Source organism: Sebastes umbrosus, chromosome 16 (assembly GCF_015220745.1).
Source record: "Sebastes umbrosus isolate fSebUmb1 chromosome 16, fSebUmb1.pri, whole genome shotgun sequence".
Classification (NCBI taxonomy): domain Eukaryota; kingdom Metazoa; phylum Chordata; class Actinopteri; order Perciformes; family Sebastidae; genus Sebastes; species Sebastes umbrosus.
Genome location: NC_051284.1, coordinates 16,629,098 through 16,652,844, shown reverse-complemented (window position 1 = coordinate 16,652,844; position 23,747 = coordinate 16,629,098). Strand labels below are relative to the sequence as shown.

The window sequence follows — 23,747 nt, the reverse complement described above, 5'->3', positions numbered from 1 at the left end:
TTATACATGGAATATTAACTTCACATCAGTGTACAACCTGTTGCATGCTCAACAAAACACTGGTGAAACAAAAGATCCTCAGACAGACACACAACCTGAATATCTCTTAAAAAGACTGCATATAGCGTGTTTTAAATTACTTCTTAAAACTCAGACTTTCCTTGAGTTTCAACTATGTTTTTACCCTTTTTTGTTTTACTGTTGTACTCTGTGTTATACTATAACTATAATATGTTATGTTATAAATTCTTTTTGTAATGTAATTACTTTTACATGTTAATTCTGTTTGTTCTACAGTTAAACATTTTGCAATTCTGTTTAGAAACGGATAAATAAAGTTATTATTATTATTATTACTATTATACCATCAAACTTGCATGATTTGTGTAAACATTTTGCATAATTTAGATAATAATAATAATCACATTTTGAAACATGTAGGTCAACAATATGCTTTGAGGGATTAAAATGAAAGTGCACAGTAAGACTAAAACAATAAGAAAATTACAATGAGGACAGAAAATCTATAGATAAAAAGTGATTAAAGTAGTAAATGGAAATAAAATAATAAACATATGTATATATATTTAAATATTGCTATATTAATATTATATTTTGATGTCATTGCCATTATTATTTATTTTCATTGTATTAATTTTATTATTATTATATTTATTAATTTTTCTGTACTCAGGTCTCACTTGTAAAAGAGATCTCAATCTCAATGTGACATCCTGATTAAATACGTATATATAAAAAAACAGCTGTTTTCAAAAGCTGCAGTGAACGGTATCAACCCCCTTAGATTATATGGAAGGAAATTGACAGTAATTGACTATTTATAGGAACAGACATAATTATGTTATGTTGCATACTTGACTGAAAAATGTTGGAGAATGACTTTTTGGTTAGCAATTTTGTTGCATTGCATTATACTATATAGATTCATGTTTGGACCTAATGTTTTTATTTGATCCCTTAAAGTTGTATTTTATATTTTCCATATTGTTATATTGAAGTCAATAACAAACTTTTACAGTAAGATGTAAGTATTTGTTTATGCAGGTGTGTAGATGGATATACTGTATGTAGGAGTGCACCTGTTGTACTCTAGCTGCTCCAGGGAGAAGATATGCTTGTTGAAGTACTCCTGAAGCTTCTCGTTGGCGTAGTTGATGTTAAACTGCTCAAACCGATTCACCTGGATGCAAAGACACACATCTCATACACAGATCTGTGTGTGTGAATGAACTACTGTGGTGCTTCCAGCTAAACAGTTCAAAGTTCTTACCTCAAAGTTCTCAAAGCCGAAGATGTCGAGGATGCCGATGGATTTAAAGTTTTCCTTCCCTTTGATCTTCTGATTGATCTTGAGGATGATCCAGGAGAAACACTGGGAATATAACGCCATGGCAACAGAGTCCCGGGAATCCACGGCCTGTAAGGAAGAGATCGTGAGTGTGTGTCGGGAAGAGCCAGAGATGGATGGGGAGGGGAAAAATAAATGTGTGGATGTACACGAGTGTGTGCTGACCTGTTCTATCGTGAGTGGCGAGCAGATTTCCTCTCCTCTGAGGATTATGGAACGCTGAGTCAGCACTTCAGACAGCTGGAAGGCGTCCAGGCCCAGCAGCTCGCTGGCATTAGTGGCCACTGAAAGATGTACAAAGATGTGTTAGACTTCTGCAACACAGTTTTAACTTTTCCGAACCCACTTTACACCACTGACCTTGCTTGGTGGTGATCTGGGCTCCTCCTGCAGTCATGAACTCGATGTTTCCCAGCTGTAAGACTCCAGACAGCAGCTTAAACATGTCTCTGATCTCCTCCTCTGAGAACTCCAACACCTTCAGCGCCTCCTACACGCAGACAAAAAGCACAGGAAATGAGATCAGGTCCAACGGACAGGTGCTTTCAACATTTTTTATCTCAGCGGCTAAGAAGACAAAAAGAATACACAGTAGTATAGCAGCTGATTCTGCATCAATGCGCTCACTTACAGAGGTTTGATAAATGGTGTTTCGAATTTCAACTGTACAAACATTGCTCTGAGATGGAGCTGCTCTTCGGGCAGAAATAATATTGACCTCAAGTTGCAATGCATGGTTTTTCAGGGGTTTTTTATACAAGAAACAACTACAAAGAAGACTCTTCAAAATCTAGGAGGGGGTGCAGATTTTGGGGACATTTTGGGAACATAATTTATGTCAGTTGTATTTTATTAGAGCTGCAACGATTAATCGATTAGTTGTCAACTATTAAATTAATCGCAAACTGATTAATTGATAATCAGTTTGAGTATTTTTTAAGAAAAAAAAGTCAAATTGCCTGATTCCAGCATCTTAAATGTGAATATTTTCTGGTTTCTTTACTCCTCTGTGACAGTAAACTGAATATCTTTAAGTTGTGGACAAAACAAGATGTTTGAGGATGTCATCTAGGACTTTGGGAAACACTGATCAACCTTTTTCACCATTTTCTGACATCTTATAGATCAAACAACTAATCGATTAAAGCTGCAGGCTGCAAACATCCCTTAGGGTTTGGAATTTGGTCTCTATATCTGTTAGTTTTGTAGTTATGGTTAAATAATGCCCAAATTCAGATCCCAGTTAAAATTGTTGTCCTTAAAAATGCCTTTTGTGTTATGAATTTAATGGGAATCTGCTCTTAACCTGCTTAAAAAAAAGGAAAACAACCTGGCCGAGGTAAAAATGCTGTAAGGTTGGAAGGTCATCGTCTAACTACTAACATGCATAGACAGCTATTGTCTTGTAGTGTGACTAGTGTAAACCTAGAAAGACAGCTCAAATTACAAAAATAGTTTCTAGTAATACGGATAACTTCTAGTTTGATGATTTCTGCCTGCAGAGCAGCTTTTGTCCCCGGGAAAATGTTTGTAAAACTCGAATCTTCTTAACAAAGAAAAGACTGACCATAACACTGATATATAGCTCTTTGTCATTCAGACTCTTGTCCTTCATACATCCTGATTGGTTGAGGTAGTGGAAAGATTCGACAGGCTCCTCCAAGAAGTACAGGCCTGATAGAGGAAATATAATATAATGTCAGCAGGGAGAGATGCACATTGAGATACTTAACTGCACTTACACTATGTGGATGTAGTCAGATTATAATGTTATCTGCTGCTATATACCGTTTCTCTTTGTAACACCAGTTGACACAACAACATTGGTGTGCGTTTCCTTACTTTTATGCTCTTTGCTAGCTCCTGCCAGCAGAGCGTAGAAGATGTGGTAGTTCCGTTCTCCAGGGTTTTGTCGCACCACTCGGTTCTACAGCAAAAATCAATGTAGCAAAGCAACATTTCATCATGATTCACAAAATGCAACAATAATAATCACTCCAAATTAATTTTAATAACTTGATATGAGCAGGCTGCAGGCTTGATTACCTTTTCCAGTAAATCTGAAAGGTAGAGAGTCAAGGAAACAACAAATATACTCCTTTAGCGCACCCTTTTATTCAATAATAATAAAAGCACATACAAATTCCAGCACATTTCATACAAATATACACATTTCTGAATATATACTGTATATATATATATATATATAAGGATACAGTCAATGACGCAGCCTCCCTGGATGTTGCCGCCCTCAGAGAAGTGAAGTTGGATGAATTTCCCAAAGCGACTGGAGTTGTTGTTGTAAACCGTCTTTGCATTACCAAACGCTTCCATGATCGGACTTGATCGGAAAGTAAAAACCTGCAGTTAGTGCTTTTTATTTTGTCTGTAATTTATCTGTTCATGCAGTATAGAACATAGTACACCGGCCATGTGCTGCAGAGGCCATTCATTATGTTTCTCCAAAAGCAACATTATTTTACTGCTCTTTTTCAGCAATACTCTGCTTCATATTAACATCATCATCCATTAGTGCCCCATAGCCGACATACACTGATTACTTATCGCTCCCACAGTATCTGGATTTACTCACTGGCTCCCTAAAGGATTGACTTGTCTTAAAACTTGACAACAAAATCCTTCAAGTCTTAGTTTTCGACTTGCTGGAACAATAAAAGACATATAAACCGCCTTGCATGGGTGCACACCTTGAATATTTCATTATTAAAGCTATGCATTGAATGGGCTTGATCTCAGAGATGTAGAAACATTAATATTACATTTCAAAATGTAATTTCAATAGCTGCAAAAATGTGTCCATTAACTGACTTGTTGATCGACAGAAAATTAATTGCCAACTATTTTTGACAAATCGATTACACGTTTTAGTAATTTTTAAAGCAAAAATACCAAACATTTGATGCTACCAGCGTCAGTGTTTCTCTGTTTTATGTGAACTGAATGTCTTTGGGTTTCGGGATGTTAAACATAGATTTCTGAAGGTGTCTCCTTGGAAACCTTGACAGGCATTTTTGTACTATTTTACGAACCAAAAGATTGCTCAAAAACAATCAGCAGATTGATCAATAATGAAAATAATCGTTAGTTGCAGCCCTCGTCAACATTCAGAGAGCTTAAAGAGATTTGCTTTTGATGACTTTAGTTAGACTTAAAGACTTTTTTAAAACTTATGACATGGTCTTGAATGTCTTTAAGTCCTATTTTCTATTACACAACTATTTTTACATATTTCTTTTACTTTTTACAGTGTATATTTCTTTTTACATATTTCATATTTCTATTTTTACATATTTATTGTTGTTATTTATTGTTGTAATATATTGCAGTAAAATGTACACATTTTTCCATACTTATTTCTATTTTTCTTTTAACTTCTCTATGTTTATATATATTTTTATTCTAAAATGGAACAACTATAACGTAACCCAGTTTCCCCCAATGATCAAGGATCAATTAAGTATTTCTGATTCTGAAACTTGACCGGGACGTCTTTCGAATGACTTTAGACTTGAATCTGACGTGTTGCAAAAGGCTTGCAAACAGCTCTGGTAGTAACAGTAAAAGAAAAGTAAAGTGTGTCATCTTCATTTTGCTCATACCTGCTCTGTACGATGGCCTGCTCCACTCGTGTACTTTTCTCTGATGGAGGCGTCCCGGCTGAGTTCTGGCTCATCACCGACAGGAACTGAAGCAACAGTTTAGTGCTCTCCGTTTTCCCCGCGCCTGATTCACCACTGGAGTACACACACACACACACACACACACACACACAATTTAATTAAACACACTGTGACCTTCTCTGACATTTCCATATCTTAACTTGGTCTGGTTGTTTAGTTGATACTGGGGTTTGATAGCTTTAGAGATATTGCATTAACTCCCAGTCTGTCTCAATCAGGATATCAAGAGAGACAAAGCCTGAGTGTAATTGAAAGCATGACCAGATTAGCCAAGCAGGCCAGGAGCAGTTAACCAACTTCGCCCTGTGTTTTTTTTTCTCGTCTTTTATTGGTGGCGGGATGTCGATTATTCTTTTTCATCACCAAGGCAGAAAGTTTCATCCTCTTGTCTATCTTCGTATCTCTTTGAGCTTGATCTCAGCTCAGTCTCTCTCCCCAAACAACCACTAAAATCAATATGTCTGAGACGTGGGGAATGCTAGACTACTTCCTTCAGGCTTCACCTTGATTTTCATTGTCATTTTCTACCTCTCTCTGTATGGGCTCCCAGTACAAACGGGTGAAAAAGATCCGCCTACCAGCACTTCTGAAGCTCACTAATCAACACATTATATCTTGTTTGTTTAAAACGTACAAAACCCAAAGTGTAAAAATCATAGCCTGCATATAAAGATGGACGATGCATCTCCACTTCCTCCCACTGTAGAAAAGTGAAGCCAAAACATCTGATTGAGCTGCCGTCTTGAGATTTTGACGTCATTTGGAGCCAGAGTCTGCGCAGTAGTGATTGGGGGGTGGGGGCGGTCATGTCTAGATGGTTACCACACAAATTGCAAAACTCTCGCGGGATGGTTAAGGTTATGCATTGTCCTCTAATGGTTAAGGTTGGAATAGGTCGTTGGGCAGCGAGTCTCACGACAGTTTTTGATACGGGTTACTTTCTAGACACGACCGGGGGGTTGCAGCGGTATCAAGGCCCCGCCCACACACCCGCCCAAACCAATCACACACATGGCCGCAGCTTGGTAGCAAGAGAGAATCACAGCTGTCAACCATGAGTCTCACCCCCTTTTTATAGCCTAGCGTCAATTTAAAACCAAACTTGTCTGAAAAATGAACACTTGAACATACATCAGCGTGATAAGAGCTACCTAAAATGACAGAGACCATCTTTGAGAAATTTTTTTTGACGTATACTTTGACTTTTTAGTTTGCCAGGGGCTTCACTTTTGGTCAGTTTTTGTCATGTGTTCCATCTTTTTATACAGTCTATGTTTTCTACCTCTCTCTGTATAGGCTCCTAGTACAAATGGGTGGAAAAGATCCACCTACCAGCACTTCTAAAGCTCACTAATCAACACATTATATCTTGTTTGTTTAAAACGTACAAAACCCAAAGTGTAAATGTGTCTTTATGCTAAGCTAAGCTAACTGTCTCCTGGCTGTAGCTTCATATTTAGCAACAGACATAAGGGTGGTATCGATCCTCTCTATTAACTGCTGATGAAAGCAAATAAGGCAGACATTCAGAGACATAAAAAAAAATGCATGTATAAGTCTGGGTAAGTGGGACAGTAGGAATTGTTGGATTTTCTAAAAATGGAATGACCCTCTCGCCTAATGCATGCTGGGATAGACTGCAGTCCCATGTGACACAGGATTTAAGAAATGGATGGATTGGGAGATAGACTGAATTTGAGGGAAAAAATCTATCAAAATAGCCTCCTCCGTGGTCGAAACTCACCTGATGAGGACACATTGACTGTCGTGGCGTTTCCAGATGCAGCGGTAGCATTCATTGGCCACGGCATAGATGTGCGGAGGTAGCTCCCCTATATGGTGCTTGGAGTACAGGTCCACCCTCTCTTGGTCATACATATTTGGGATCTGCTTGTAGGGGTTGACAGCCGCCAGGATGCTGCCGATATTGGTCTGAAAACAGCCAAGAAGTGACATTTCAGGTTCTGTCTCTGTATCATTTTTGAGCCACTGGTATACTTTGTTTATTTGCTTTTTTTGTCTTCTCTGTTTAAAATATACAGATATAACACACTTACAGTAAAAGCACTAACACATATGCTAAAAACAAGCTGTCAGGAACACATACAGTACAAATATGAGAAATTGTCAAGCAGCCTTGTGTTGATATTAATCTGGATTGGAGGATAAGGGAACACAGCAGGGTGGAGATCTGACAGTAGGAGGGACAAGTGACAATATTTTTTATTAGAAAGCTGAGGTCAAATCAGTGAGATGATGGAGGTTAGATTTCCATTTTGAGCTGTTTGTGCTGTATCAGTCACCTTGCTTTCTGCACTAGAAACAAAAAAAACTAGAGGTCAGCATGCCTCCCATCGTGTCATATTACCCTGCCTGTGCATTTTGAGTACTACATTTATATTAAACTGTGCTGAAGGACACATATACACATAAATGCACGAGCACACTGTGACACAGAAAACTGACCCACCCACGCAGGGTAAATTCTTATGATCAGCTTAAGGGAAATCCATGTATGGACAATATTTCATCATCTAGATTAGGTCACACCCAGGGAGGCTGTTATTGGTCTGTTGTCTGGTAATATTTCAGGTTTTCAGGCTTTCCAGATCCTGACTTTCAACACACCATGATTAAAATGTTTTAATTGAATTTAATATCCATTTTATGACCACACACAGAGATTATAGTCTTTTCATGTCATCAATGGTTAGTGGATGAGATGAAACCCCCAAGGTAAGTTGGGTAATAGAGTTTTATGGTCATGAGCTAATGCTTCTATTCATTACAGACATAAACAAATTATCACGGCAATTCATTTCTATTGTGATTATTGAGTCAATTATTGGATCTGAGAAAGACAGGCAAGCAGTTTGATGCTACACTACAAAAACCAACAGGAATCATGCAGGTTTTTGTTACTCTTTCTTGTCCTTTTGACTGTTGCCATTCATTCAATACTGCAAAAATGTGCATTGAAAGTGTAATTGTTTGTCATCAGCGGGTGTCGCCAAATCAACCAGGATTAAAATTGTAAGGATTATAACAAAGGGCGGGTCCATTATTCTGTTTTTTGTTTTTGTTTTTTTATATCAATCTGTAGCTCCACAGTGGTGTTCCTCATGTATTCAAATTTTGTTCAAAGTATGTTTTAGCGTCAAAATGCTATTTTCCCAAACCCTTCTAAAAGCTTTTTCCCGCGTGACCTGACGTAGGTTTCTGCATGATGACGCTGCTACATATACAGTATATATACATCCTTAGTTAGTGTATTAATGTCACACACAGTAAGAGTCATTAAGTCACATACTTAGATGGCGGTCGGCATGCTCTGAGTTTGGAGAAGCAGACAGGAGTATCGGCACGGAAGCTAAGCAATGTACTGCTGTATGGACGCCACGTTAGTTCGGATCAGAAAGTCACACAACCAAACTAACCGATAGATGCAGCAGTAGACCAACAACTCCCGTGTTCTGCGAGGTAAAATTACTGTTTTTGTCTATAGAGTCCGGTGGCTTTGAAGACAGCGATATAACGGCTCCAGTTCACTGTCAAAAAGGCTGTAAGGTAAAGCTGTAAAAATATTCTAAATGTAGTGTATACTTAAACTGATATTGATTTTTTTTAGGTGGCTAAAATACTTTTTTCCGCTGCTCCTGTCCACAGCCACTTTACCTCGCCGTCAGACAGCCCTTTCCGACGGGGAACTGAAGCCTTTAAATCGCTCTCTTCAAAGCCACCAGACTACATTCACAGAAACAGTAACTCTACCTCGCAGAGCGCGGGAGTATACATACAACCCCATTTAAAAAAAATCCAAACTCACCCTTCAGTTATTTCCAAACTGAGTGGGCGTTTCCATTTGAAAAAAAATTAAAAAGATCACAGATGGACACGCCCTTTAAAGAAGTAGAGCTTAGTTTGTTCTTTTAACCGCAACCCTTTCACTTTATAAGCCTCTCTCTCTCCGTCTCTCCACCTATTCCACTCAGAGTAGATGTGTCTAATAAGATGATTTGTGTTTCCCACTAAAAGCCTCATGCATGTAAAGATTACTGGAATACATCAAGACGTAAACATAATGTACACACACACACAGGCTTGGCCACATACATCCACCCTCTCACACATACTTACAGACACACATGCGTCCATGTGAATGCACTTACATAGATGTTATCCTTCTGGTAGCGCTGGTACAGGTTGTGCATAATGGCGGCCTCGTGCAGCTCAGCCAGTGCCGACATGTCCTCCACCCCGTCGATGCTGGACTGGTCCATAGCGTACACCTGCTCCCTGGTAACCTCAGCCGTCTGCAGGTACAATACCTGGAGGAGAACAAGACGTACAGACTGTCATTTATCATCTCTAAATGTGTTGAATTACACGAGTTATATTCCTGTTTTTGTGCGTATCCACTTTTACCTCAGCCTATCTATTTTCACATCATTACCTATAATTCCCACCATGGCTTTCAATAATCTTGAGAAAACACCTGATTTTGCTGCAGTCAAGGCACACTGCATCATTAAAGTAATGATTTAAAAAATAAGCCTTGTGCGTATTGACCGTGCAGCGGTCTTCCTCGGGGTCAAACAGTCAATACACTGTAAACAATTGCTGTTAATTTACAGCAGGATTTCAACAGTATTAACCTGTTATTGCTAAAAACAGTGCTCTACTGTTAATACAAAAGAAAACCTGTTAAATTACGCTCATATAGGCCGTTTTTTAACTGAACTATAATGCATTCTTAAAAAGCAGCACTTTACTGCTGATCAACTGTCTAAAGTATCATCAGTAACAGTTTCATGCAGTATTTTCTTTTATTCTGGGACCGGATCTACACATGTGAGGCTTGTACATTGTACATGATTGTAAAATCAGTGAATTAGCTCTGTTCTTCACTCACATGTTGTTATGGTTTGCATTCTGTGCTTGTAACCAGCTATAGACAGACATTTTGGGAAAAGTGTCAACAAGTCTATTATAGCCTTTTTCCTAACAAGTGCCTTTAATTGTATTTAGTATGACTATTCCTATGTCTGTAACCTGCTAAGTCTATTCATTTAGGCAACAAATAATGTTTATTAAAATGTATGTAAAAAATAAATAGTGCATTAAAACAAATCAGTAAGATAATGTAAAAGAAAGGTGAAAAACAGCTGTATAATGTATCTTTAAACAGTAAATTAACTGTAAAATACTGTGAAATTAATAAAAAACAACCAGTTCAAACTGTATTTTTCATTAACAGTACAAAGCTGTAAATTTCAGCGACAGTATAATAATGTTAATTTTACAGTAACATAAAGGCAACCCTGCTGCCAGTTCTTTACTGTTATTTTACTGGGAAATTCTTAACAGTGTACTTTCAAATCTGTTCAGACTGTTTAAACTGTCTTGTTAGATGAGTTCATTCTTGACCTTGGAAACAGTAGTTTGACCAAAAAAGGCCAATTAGTTATAATATGAAATGAAACTGGGACTGTAAATAGCAGAGAAAAGCAATATTTTAGGTAACACCGGCACTTGTTGTTACTAAACTTTTTTTCTTTTTTTTTAAAGTAAATAAATCAGATACAGTATGTGTTCATTAGTGAGGTGCTGGTAGACTTTTGTTAGCTTTGGACAGAGCCAGGCTAGCTGTTTCCCCCTGTTTCCAGTCTTTATGCTAAGCTAAGCTAACCAGCTGCTGGCTGTAGCTTAGGGCTGCACGATTTTGAAAGAATTTTGAACATCTAATTGCGATTTATTTTGACTGATATTGCAATTTGAAATATGATTTGCGATATTAGAGGGTATAATCATTTTCACATCATTCTCATTTTCATTGAAAAACATTTTAAAAGATAATTATGGTGAGATTTTTGTGGGGATCTGTACCAAACAAAGATGTTTTCTTAAGTCTGTAGATTATGATGTGCGGGCCAGGACATCTACGCAGCACCACAATATTTAATTTAAAAGGGTATTTTGACAAATTTTGCCTTCAACAAATATTGTGATTTCCTTCTCATCCTGCGATTTGAAAATTGCAGTAGGTCTCAAAGTGATTTCGATAAAAATTTGGATTAATTGTGCAGCCCTTCATATTTACTGCACGGACATGAGAGTGGTATCGATCTTCTCATCCCAATATATTGAACTATCCATTTAAAGTGATGTTCCCCTGTAATATATCACACACACTGAAACTGAGTAATGTGCTGTGTTGTATTGCATTAAGATGGACTGCATTGCACTGTGTATTAGGCTGGTGTTACTTGGCATTGTGTGTGCTCAAGGTCAAATAAAAATCATTAAATATGTCACAATAATTCCTCTGAAGTAGATATAACACTTGAGTTTCAGTGGTCATGCCTGTAGTGATGTGTAACAAAGGTATCTTGTTTAGAGTGAGGAGGAAGACAATGTGTTCACAAGCAGATTTAAAAAAGATGCCAACATTGCAAGGTCTTTCCATTTTTAGCATGAACAGACTAATTGTGATGCAACATGACGAAAATACACGAGGATTATTCAGAGCTTCTTCTAACCAGACCCCCCATCTCATCTATGTCATCCATCGCCATGGCAACTGGAGAGCATGGGACAAGACGGGTGGGGAACCCGTCTGTGGGAGGAGAAAAACAAGAAGAAGAACAGGAAGAGGAAAAAGAAGCAGAGAAGAAGAGAGAGTAACAGATCTGATCTGGCAGGACGTGAGAGGTGACGGTGTGTATTCATGTCAGGCACACACACACACATGCTGCTACGACAATCTTTCTCTCCTGTATAGCCTACAGTCCAAACACACACACACACACAGATAATTAATCAACATAAAGGTCGTTCATTCATTCCAGCAAAATCAACTTGTCTAAGAATAGAAACCTCGGCCTTTCCAATACTGGGTTGTTAATATGTCATCTCAGTCTCACAGCCATCCTCCACCCTGTGTGTGTTTGTGTGTGTGTGTGTGATGCTGTAACAGATGTGTTGGGAGGCTGTTGAGGGTGGCAGAGGGGCTGCGCTGTAGGCGTTCAGACATCTTGTTCTTAAATAAGTCTATTTCACTCCACTAACAGCGTCTTCCACTGCACAGAGCTGTTGCGTGCAGACTGTTCTCTCTCAAGGCGAACAAACTCACAGCGTATCATCGTTACGCAAACATGTCTGCACGTAAAATGTTGTTTGTGGCCCACAAATAGAAACCAGTGCTCTATATGTGTTGTTTGTGCACTCCTAATCTTCTCTCTCATATCTTGTAGAAGTATAAACGTCTTGTGGATACTGTTGGTAACTGTTGACGAGGGTCTAACGCATCAAGACACTAACCTTTCTGAGCTCACTCAGCTGTGATGAAATGACCCAATTATCCCTCGTCCTCCATTAGAGAGAGCATAACTTATGTAGCTCTCACCTTCACTACGACCCCGTCCTCTTGACTCTTTGACTTCACCTTTTTACAATAAATCAAGGCACTGACGTGTTGCTAGCCGAGCACAATTACTTATATACATGAGTGTTAAAGCTGCAGGGTCAGTATCAGCGGCCAGTACTAGTTGCAAACGTGCAAAAATTCAGCAACAACAAAACTAGGCTGCAATTTTGTTTTTAATAATTCAAGTTTATTTTAAGCTATTATTTGTAATAATTCAAAGTTTAGAATTCAAAATTTACTGTTAACTAAGTTTTCTTAAAAGTTGATGATATAGAGCTCAACAGTGACCAATAACACTTTATAATAACCATAATTTATAAATGGCAAATTGATAGTTAATTAAACTTTGTTAATAGTTACTACTTGTTAACAAACAATGAAATGATCATCAATAGTGTTTATTAATTATTATTTATGCTATAATTTCTGTTATTTTATTGTTAGTTTGCGTACTATGAAATAATTAGTTTATAAATTAACATGCCTGTTAGTCATGGCTTGGCCAGCTGTACACATGCAGAGATATTCCTTCATACTGACTGTATTACATCTAGACCACGATGAATCTGTGAGAACAAAAGTCCCTCAAATTACATCCAAGTCCATTAGTTTTAGGCTTTTCTCTTTATTTTCTCACCCTATTAAATCTCTCTCTGCCCCTCTCGCTCCGTGCATGCCTTCATGTCTCAAACATCACTTCTCCGTCTCTCTCATCTCGCTTTCCCTTTGTACGTCACTCCTCTTTTATCCCTTCCCCCTCTTTGTCATTTCTCTCTCTGTTCTCTCAGTCTCCCTCACATCATCCCACTCTTCATTAATTTACCCCTCTCTCTTCTGCCTGGCCACATTTCAACCTCCTACGACTTCCTCTTTCTTCCCGCGGTTCTCCTTTTTTACTCCATATGGCTGGTTCCTGTAACCTCCATGCTTATTTCTGAACGGCCCCTTCAGCTTGTTTATTTTTTATTACTGCAAGTCTTTCTGATCTGCCTGTCTAATGTACATGGATCCCTGTGTGTTCACTCACAGACTGTAATGCCTAAATGGCTCAATCTGAGACGCCTGCCTGTAATTGAAGGCTTACCAAGAGCCTTGTCAATCAGACAGTCAAGCATGCCATTGTAATCAAGGGCAAATTATAGTGCAACAGCAGATAAGGCAATGACAATTGACTCTCTTCAATGTGTTTAAGGGAGGAAGGATACTAAGACAACTGAAATGGAGGCCTGGTTGGTCAAAATTCACCTCCACTCGTGTCATTTCCTTCCATTTACTGTCATAATGCTCAGCGCCAGGGGGACAATCATCATCAAGGTTATTTTCTCTGACTTAAGAGAGCTCCCTCCAGAGTCACAGATGACATTAACCAACTGTTTTCACAGGCTGAGTGCTCCTCATGACCATAGACTGTATATAAATAGTGGACGTAGTCACCGTGACGTCACCCATTGGTTTGTGGACTGCTGTTTTGTAGTCTCAAGTTCGGCATTCGGGCCTTCGCCACCTTGGTTTTTGGCCGTTGCCATCTTGTTTTTTTGCAACCAGAAGTGATACGAGAGGGTGGAGCTAAGTACAACCAAATGCTGAATAAGACATTTTAGGCGACCAAAAAGGTTATAATTAACATTCATGAACTGAAAACACACTGTGAAAGGGTTCAAGTTTTAAGACGAAAACGCGGACAACTCCCAGACCAGACAATGCTGTGGAAGCAACCTGTCAATCACAAGGAAGTCGCGCCCTAAAGCATACCCTGCTTTATGGTCTATTTGACTCTAAATGGGATCATAATCTACTAAATGAACATCATGCTGTATTGAAGAAGACTTGAAACTAGCGATTGAAACCATAAACTCATGTTTACAATGTTTAAGATAAGATAAGATAAGATAAGATAAGATAAGATAATCCTTTATTAGTCCCACTGCAATTTACTGAGGTAATAAATCAAGTGAGAAGTAGGGTCATTTTCTCATAGACTTCTATACAATCAGACTTCTTTTTGCAACCAGAGGAGTCGCCCCCTGCTGGCTATTAGAAAGAATGCAGGTTGAAGGCACTTCAGCATTGGCTTCACTTCTCAGACCCGGAGGTTGCCCACTGCTCATGATGAGTGTGCCCCTTTAAGAAGGATCTATCTCCAATGGTGGTCTCTCTGGGAAAAAGAAACTTGGGACATTAAACTGTCAGATTAAATCAAATAAATGCCTAGGCTACAATTCTGGCTTTTACAATTGCGTCTAATGCCAAAGCTGCTTTCAAATATAAAGGCCTTTAACAGCAGATAAAGCCGACATGCTCCATGAAAACCATTTGGGACAACCCAGATGCAGATGATTCAGAGAGAGGAGGGATGCCATGAAGTGAGAAAGTATGTCAGTGACAGAAATAAAACGCAGCTGAAGTGGAAGAGAAAAAAAAGCTTTTTGTAGACGTCTCCGTCTTCTTCTTGCCCTCTGGTGGGTTTTAACACACATTCTGTGCTTCTTGGCCCACATCATCACACACACAAAAGATACAGGCACAGACAAACTGTACTGTTTATGTGAAGCACACACTCAAGTTTGACTACCCAGAGAATCTAAAATGGGATACCTCATATTCAATAATTCATTATTGGAGAGAGGAACAGAGAAAAGACAGGGAATTAGTGAGAGAAAAACATTGAGAAACACTTACATAGACTGAAAGGGAGAGAGAAAGTAATGTAGAAGTAGAGCATGGTTAACCAACTCTGATTTCTCTTCAGTGTTACATCTCTCACTGACACGAAGTGTGGGAGAGGAAGCTTCTCGATAACGCTGGTGTTAAAGCCGGAAATGGTGGAGTGAAAAGGTGCAGTTGACAACTATGCACATCCGGTCCGGTGCGAATTATCTGCGTTGCCTTGTTCCACTTTTCTTCAATGAGGCCTAATGAGTTTCCTCCCTAAGAGTGCCTGTGTCCACTCCACACAACAAAAACCTATCCAGACAGAAGATGTCTGGGGCTAATGTCTGGTAAAGACATTCGTTGTCCCCTGACTTTTCCTCCAATGCGTGGTTTTGAATGAAATGTCTCGACAACTATTGGAAGGATTGCCATGAAATTTGGTCCAGATATTCATGTCCCCCTCATGATGAATTGTAATAGCTTTGGTTATGAACACACTTTTACACACACTCATATATCCAGTGCATGGAACGGCCTTCCTGTAAAGCCCTCTGATGTCTGAAGCTGCTTTGCATGATTCAGGAGGAGAGCCAGGGGAGACAAGCCTCTTCATCTGACTTCACATATTAGCAGCAGCCAGAGTGAGGAGGAGAGGGGACGAGAGGGATAAAGATAGAGCGTAGAGAGAGAAGGAGCTGTGGGCACAGTGACCTATATATTCTGCAGACCTCTATTCAGTGCAAGATACAGTATCACACGTTAGCCTACTGTGCACACCTGCAGCTCTCCTCACTGACCTTGGATCAGATCTGGCAGACCTCCATGGGTCAGCTTAGGATTGGGGAACACTGAGGAGGTGTTTTGTATGATCTGATCAGAGTATATTAGAAGCAAAAGGAGCAGCTGCAGCTAGAAGTGCTGGGCAAGTCACTTTATCTTCAAACCAAAGTATTATAGTGAGCTCTTCAGGACTTGCTACATGAGCCAGGTTATTGAACTGAAACAGATTCCTGCATTGGACCCTTTGCAATGGCAAATATATTGCAAAGGGTCAAACAAAGCAAATTTCTTTATTGGAAAGTTGTGTTAAAGGTGCTCTAAATACAATATCCAGAATGAAATCACTCTTCCTCTATGTGTGTTGTAATCCAAGCTTCTCTGTGCTTTGTTTACGTAGCCAGTCCGGCCGCACGTGCATCTAACGCTACATGTCCAACCAGATCCGGCGAGGACACTACAGGACACGCTGCGACACTCAACTGGCCGCTCGAGGGGTGATGTACCCTATCGTGGAATGCACCTGATTGGTCCCTGGTTTTCTGCTCGCTGATTCAAACAATCCACCAAACTATACAATCCACCAAAATCTATTTCTGAAAACCATTATCCGAAAAAAAAGGCTATTCCACTGCTGAATCTCTTTTTATTTTGGAACTAGATCGCCTAGTTTGAGCTTGGTCCAAGTTTCGTGAGCCAGACGCATTGCGCTGGACGGGCTCATTTGCATAGAGATTTTTCAATTTTATGCAAATACAGACCCCCGTCCAACTCGCCGCAAAACACCCACCATGCAATGGGCGACTTCTTCTCCTGCTTTCCATAGGAAATTAATGGAAAGTGTTGAGACGCCCTCCATTACCGGATCTGGTGGAAATGTGCTGTTAGTCTCAGTGTGTGTGCCCCACTGGCTACCTAATCACCGCCACGCTGCACTGCGCTCATACGGTGGTTACCGCTGATCACACCCTCCCAACCCACGGCATCGTCGCGGGAGCGTAACACCCACCCTCCGGTCCCCCCCCCCCATATTAACACTGTTAGCTCTGTCAGCATCTGCCGTCGCCATGTTGAGAGCCGTGTGGAGGCAATCACACAATCATAGATATGCTCTGAATTTGAAATTTAGCACCTTTAAGTTAAGTTATCTGAAATCATTCACTTATTGATTTACATTTGTCAACAACACCAGCCTGGCTTTTAACACTAGCAGCCCTGGCATCACTGAGAAGAACTTCCAAACTTGTGTTGTACACCTCTAAAAGTGTATCCTATTGCTGTTTCCTTTACCAGAAGAGGATGTTAACAACGAGCTTAAGCTTCGTTAATGCCTTCTCTGCCCCACAGCACCCATTCAGCACCGGGATGTATAAACCTTCCATATGTCATCATCCTTTAAGATTTGGCAAACCCACAGTCATCCCACCCTAAGGGGGATCTCTGCTTCATTTTCCACAGATAAGGGACGTTGCAGAGAGACATGGTGGTGGGAGACAGACAGAAGGCAAGATATTGCATATTAAGTTAATCTTATTATATGATATTAAGCGAGTGAGTAACTACGGGATCCTCAGTGGGTTAGAAATATGAAACTGTGAAGAGGAATGTGGGTCAGGAGATCACACAGCAACATCAGCTTGTTTATATGCCAAATCAGACCAAACAAGTCGTTTCTGCACTTTTCATTAGGCGCATTTCACAGAGTGGTTTCTGTATGTGTGTTTTTTTGTGTGTGCGCACAAGGAGTAAGACATCCCTGCAGCATGTTCTGTGCTCGCGTGAGCTTTCGCTGCGGCTTTCACGCTAGCTACTGAAATCCAGGTCACGTAACACACACTGTCTATAACTCATCGCTAACGTAACCTGTGTGTGTATACATGCATGTTCGTGTGTGTGTGTGTGTACAGATTAAGTGTAGGGATGCGGGTGTGTGTTAGTCTTGTGTTGACTTCTGTCTGTATCTATATATTTTCCCATATGCAAGACATTCCTGTGTGGGTGTAAATGTGTCCTATAAAGATACATTGGGACATCCCCATTACAGCATATGTAAAGGACGAGCCTTATGCTAACGAACTCTGTGACCGTATCCATGGCAACCAGGCCAGGAAGATCTCTGTCATGAACAGAAATGCCTCAACATGTTAAATACGAGGTTAGAAATATAAACTTTCATCTAGGGTTGCAACTAATGTTTATTTTCATCAATGATTAATCTGGTGATTAATTATTGTGTCTATAAAATGTCAGAAAATAGTAAAAAAAAAATAGCCATTATAATATCCTGCAGCCCAAGGGGATTAGAGCTGCAACCATTAATCGATTAGTTGTCAACTATTAAATGAATCACCAACTATTTTGAGAATGGATTAATCTGTTTAAGTCATTTTTATTAAGAGAAAAATGTAAAAATTCTCTGATTCCAGCCTCTTAAATGTGAATATTTTCTGGTTTCTTTACTCCTCTATGACAGTAAACTGAATATATTTGAGTTGTGGACAAAACAAGACATTTGAGGACGTCATCTTGGGCTTTGTGAAACACTGATTGACATTTTTTACAATTTTCTGACATTTTTTTGAGCAACAAACCAATCGATTAATCAAGAAAATAATCAACAGATTAATCAATAATGAAATGAATCGTTAGTTGCAGCCCTTAAGGTGATGTATCAATCAACTAACTGATTAATTGACTACTTGTTTCAGCTCTACTTTCATTTATAGGCACATTTTATAAACCAGTAGGAGCTCTGTTTTATCGTGACTACAACAGTCTAGTTTTTATCTTTTTATCAGTATGTTCATTCATTATATTCTGTATCTTAATACCATCTATTTGTTACTATACTTTTTTGTTACTAAATGCTATATTTATCTATATCCAGTTCTTTGCTGACCCAGTTTCACTACAGGTTCATTAAAGTTTCCTCTAATCTGATGTAATCTAATCGTATCTACTCAGTACAGACTTAAAAGGGAAAGCTAAAACCTTGGATCATGGATGAGATAGTTGTGCATGATCCAAGGTTTTACCGATCAGTTTTTAGTTCATTTTACCTCCTTGTAGATTTACCTTCCAAACCTCATTTGAAAGAATGATGCAAATAAAAGCGAATGAATTGAGTTTCCTGCACAGGAGGAAGATTGAAATGATGGAGATTAAAGTAGAAATGCAGCTCCTTCACATTGAAAGGGAGAAAGTTGAAGTAGTTCAGGCATCTGTTAAGGAAGGATTACTTTCTTGTATTGCCTGACCAATAAATCAGCCAGTATATTGGCTTATTGCAGATATATATTTATCTGTATATGTCAGCTGATAAGTAACTGCAGTATGAAATTGCAGTATGAAAATGTCAAATATTGTTTTTAAGTTGGAAACAGTGTCACTGTTACAAAGTTTATCCACCAGAAAGCACTGACAAGTTTATTTTTCAAATAAAAAATGTTTTGGATCTGTACATATAATGGTCACAATACTTTAATAACCAGATTGAATGAATATTAGCTGCTAAATCAGAATCAGATTTCTTTTAAAGCTACAGTGTGTAAGATCTGGCGGTATCTAGCAGTGAGGTTTCAGATTACAACTTCTATCATGTGCCAAGAGTGTAAGATTGCTACAGTGGTGACTCAAAAAATGGCCCTCTCTAGCCAGTTGTTATGAAGTGTAGAGTGCTTAGAGAGTGTGTGTATACGAAGTGAGTAGTGAAGCAAGAGAGAGAAAGAGCAGCGGTGACGGGAGCGAATAACGTTATTGACTCCAGCCCAAGCAGGAAAAGTTAACAGAGTTTGGTTTGTCCGTTCTGGGCTACTGTAGAAACATGGCGGTGCAACATGGCGGACTCCGTGGAGAGAGGACCTGCTCCCTATGTAGATATAAACGGCTCATTCTAAGGTAACAAAAGCACAACGATTCTTTGTTTCAGGTGATTATACACTAAAGAAAACATACTTAATTAATATTCCATTTCTGCCAATAGATCCCCCAAAATGTCACACACTGGTTTGTTAATAATCAGATATCACTATCAGTATTGGTTGGGCTGGGAACACCTTGAACACCAAGAGGAGCTAGAAGATGTGGCTGGGGGAGGATGTCCTGCACCCCAGGTTATGGAAAATGGATGAATCAATGGATGGATGGCTTATATACAGAAAGGTTCAAAAAAGTTTGCACTAGAGTTGAGACTTCAAACTTGGACTTGAGTGCCATGCTGCTGGGCTTTGATGCATTGAATTGGACGTCCAGTGCATCAATGTTTCCATTAAAAAACAAGTGTTTTTGTGATTTTGGCCATTGTGCTGTTGTATTTAGCATAAATAGAAAAAGACCACAAAGACTTGCTTTTTGACTTGCAAGTCAAGTGTCAAAGATTTGAGACTTGACATGATTTATATCCCATCAAATAAGCAACACACATCTAACCTTTCTGAAATGGCAATGGCAGAGGCTGACATTTTGCAGCTTGGCACTTTGCAATGTAGTGTTGTCAAAAATATCTCAGAGTCTATCTAACAGTTCCAATTCTCATTTTCTGCAGTATCAGTACACGGGTACCAGCTGCGCTTTCAGCTCTCTCTTCTCTCCGACAGCGAGTTAGCACACACTCACACATCGCTCTTTATCTTTTAATAAAAATAAAAAAAACGATGCCATAAAAGTTGTGAGTATATTTCCCTGTGTTATCGAAAATGGTATAGAATAACAATATTACTGTATAAATAAGTACTGTATCGAAGATAGAAATTCCAGTATCGTGACAACACTATTACGATCTAAGAAAGGTGCTCACATCTTTATATGCTAGACAAGAGGGGCTAAACTGTCTTCTATCACTGTTGTAGCAAAAGATCAGTCAGCATGTAGTCACAAATGACTGACGTAAGAAGACAGAAGAAAAAAGCCTGCCACTCCAAACATCTACAGTAAACTTAAATCAGTGGTGTTGTAGGATATTGTTTGTTTCACGAAAACTCCCTCAGAGTAAAGATGAATGATGTAAAGGCTTGCACATATACCCCCTGGTAGTTGGGAGTTGTGCTGATTTGACATGAAGGCTTGTAGTTTTGCAGCCGCAGCATTTGTAACCCAGAATTGGTAATGTGGGTCAGGGCCTGTTATAGATTACAGAACCACGGTGACATGGCACATGGCAGCTGGGAGCAGAGTACAGAAAGGAAAGTAAAAGTAAAACAAACACCAAAAAAATGCTGTTAAATTATGCATATATCTTGTTCTACCAGCCACCATTGCAGCCACTATTAAAATGCCTCGAGGGTTCACTCGCTCTTTAGACATTGGATTCAGACATGTATTTATGATTATGGGAACCAGCTAGGGCAAAGCAACAGGGAGTGATGGGGATCCTGGGACGGTTTGCATGGGTCAGATCCTGTCGTAACAGGGTAAAGCCCCCCATCCTGCTGATTCTCTATCAAATATTCACCACCTCCTGCAGAGCTAACATTTAAACACCAACAGCTAGCAGAGAGGGAGGGCAGAGGGAGGTGGGGAGAGATGGATGGGGGTTGGGGAGGTTAAGGACATTCATAATCCAGAGCAAAGAGAATGCCTGCTCCAATAACCAATCCTCTATTTTTGGAAATGCCCGTCTGTTCCCCCGCTGTGTGCCCGAACAAGAACAGCGAAGCAGCTACATCAAAAGACGATGCTTTTAGAGCAGCGTTTGGCCATTTTTACGTCTTAAAGGCCAAACATGAATTCATTGTACATCTATGAAAGAGAGCGGAGATGTGGATGCTCTTTGGGGGTATAAAGGGAGGATTGAAACTCCTGAATTCGGGCCAAAGTCTATTATTAGCTCCATCTAAATGCTGCCAACTGGAGCGCATGTGTGTGTTTATGTGTGTGTGTGAGCCATCAAAAAAACATTAAATCCAACGTGTGCATGTCCTTGCTCTGATACAGATTAGATGAGTGCAGCATGCACACACTCACATTAACATTCAATTACATTATTTTGGCAGGAAGTTTGGTGTCAAAGGACTAGGGCTTGGCTTTGCCATTTAGAACAACTGCAGGCTCCTGACATCTGACATCCTGAAATGTGCATTTGTGCTCCCATAATGCTCTCCATCTATTCTAGATCTCCTCTGGAGGCTGAATGTGTGTCAGAGATGAATTTTGCATATGTATGAGGAGGAAGAGGAGGAGGAGGAGGAAGGAACTGGGGCAGGAAAGTGGAGCATCATGACCAGGGGTTTCTATTGATCCACACAGGAGAGGATGAACCTGCACAGCTGCTTCACCTTCACTCTGACCTTTATCTGATGATGAGATAACACATTACAAGCAACTGCAGCTTTCGCTCAGCAGTAATCTAATGCTGACGCTGTTTCCTTCTCCTGTCTGGTTTAAACTAATTATTTTCAGTCTGTAGAGTGTTTTCAATTTTCCTCCATTTATACAGTCTGCTAAATAAATGGTCCCCTTCACATGAAACTAAATCAAACATTTCTTCCAGATCATCAGTTTTAAAGGAAAAGCCTGTGTAACTGAGGCAACGTGGTGGCCTCTCCAAGGCGACAACCATGAACAGCAACACCCCCGGTAAACTTATACGAAGGGGTTACGCTGAATTCACATCAGAGCAGCGGCGAGCTGCAACGGCCCCTCCAGAGCTAGAAGAGTGGTTAAACAATAGTTGGGAAAAGTTTAACTTTAGGCGGCAAGTGCGGCCACAAAGAACCTGCAGTCAATCAGTAAACAGATCCTGTGAATCCTGTTACATGTTGACCTATTGACTTAGCCACTGCTTGGTGTCAATTCAGCGTTATAAAATCTGTTCGCTGCTCCGACGCTCTCAGCTCCGGTGCCGAATGTTAGCGAAGTTGGCTAAATTACTTTTGAACCAGGCGCTGGTAAAACCTCCTCTACTGTTGAGCGTGTGACAGCACTGTCAGCAGCCACGCAGGAAAGGCGCTCTGTGGTGTGCTAGGATAATAAAACTCAACTATAACCAGGACGCTCACTTTATAATTCTTTGACTTTGTGCAAATCTGATATTTTCACATCACAGATGACAAACAATGGCATTACAATGTCTTGCAGGTAAACCATAAGACTCACGTAGGCAGTTATAGGAGGTGAGTGTGGTGCAGCTTCTCTATGTGTGTGTGTGTGTGTGTGTACATTTCTTACCCCTCCATAGTCGGTCGAGACGACAAGCGTTCCATCTCCGCAGGAGTTGACTGTGGCGGGAACCAGCTGCTCCTTCTCTCTGACCCAAACACGGGCCCCCTGGATCACAGACACAAACACAAGGACTGAAGTTTAGCAACCAGTACGAAAAAAGGAGTATTTGGTTACGTAAAGTTATGAACCACCCGGTGACCAGAGTCTTCAGCTCTCAGCCAATGAGGTCAGCTAGATTAGAACTTATCTTTCTAGCTCTCTATTTTTAACTACTAAACTATTAGTGCAACACTATGATGAGTCTGTCTGAAAATGTGCACTATCCCCATATTTAAACAACATCACGTCTCCCTCCTCTCTATCACTGCCGGCATTTGGAACAATTATAAACACTTTAGATTTCCGACGTGGTCGTACAACACACCGTACGAACTAGTTCTGTTCAAGCATAACCCGACCTTTGACCCTGACATGTATGTATGTATGTATGTTGAGTGTGCATGGGTGCACAGACAGATGTGTTTAATGAGAGACAAAGACTGTAACATCTGGACTTTCCACCAAGGTGAAGCAACAATGCTAGACATGGTGTGTGTGTGTGTGTGTGTGTGTTTGTGTGTGTGTGTGTGTGTGTGTGTGTGTGTGTGTGTGTGTGTGTGTGTGT

At 39.9% G+C, this 23,747-nt stretch overlaps 1 protein-coding gene across 1 annotated transcript in view; it reads right to left on the bottom strand.

The window, feature by feature from the left end:
- myo10l1 (myosin X, like 1) overlaps window positions 1-23,747 on the bottom strand; it is a 57,872-nt gene that overhangs the window by 19,068 nt on the left and 15,057 nt on the right. Inside the window, exons 2-13 of the mRNA XM_037746948.1 lie at window positions 23,090-23,188; window positions 9,240-9,398; window positions 6,815-7,002; window positions 4,990-5,124; window positions 3,586-3,710; window positions 3,416-3,429; window positions 3,212-3,296; window positions 2,937-3,043; window positions 1,730-1,859; window positions 1,535-1,653; window positions 1,292-1,438; window positions 1,101-1,201 (exon numbers count right to left, since the gene is read on the bottom strand). Coding sequence (XP_037602876.1) covers window positions 1,101-1,201; window positions 1,292-1,438; window positions 1,535-1,653; window positions 1,730-1,859; window positions 2,937-3,043; window positions 3,212-3,296; window positions 3,416-3,429; window positions 3,586-3,710; window positions 4,990-5,124; window positions 6,815-7,002; window positions 9,240-9,398; window positions 23,090-23,188 — 1,409 coding nt within the window. The remainder of the gene's footprint in view (window positions 1-1,100; window positions 1,202-1,291; window positions 1,439-1,534; window positions 1,654-1,729; window positions 1,860-2,936; window positions 3,044-3,211; window positions 3,297-3,415; window positions 3,430-3,585; window positions 3,711-4,989; window positions 5,125-6,814; window positions 7,003-9,239; window positions 9,399-23,089; window positions 23,189-23,747) is intronic.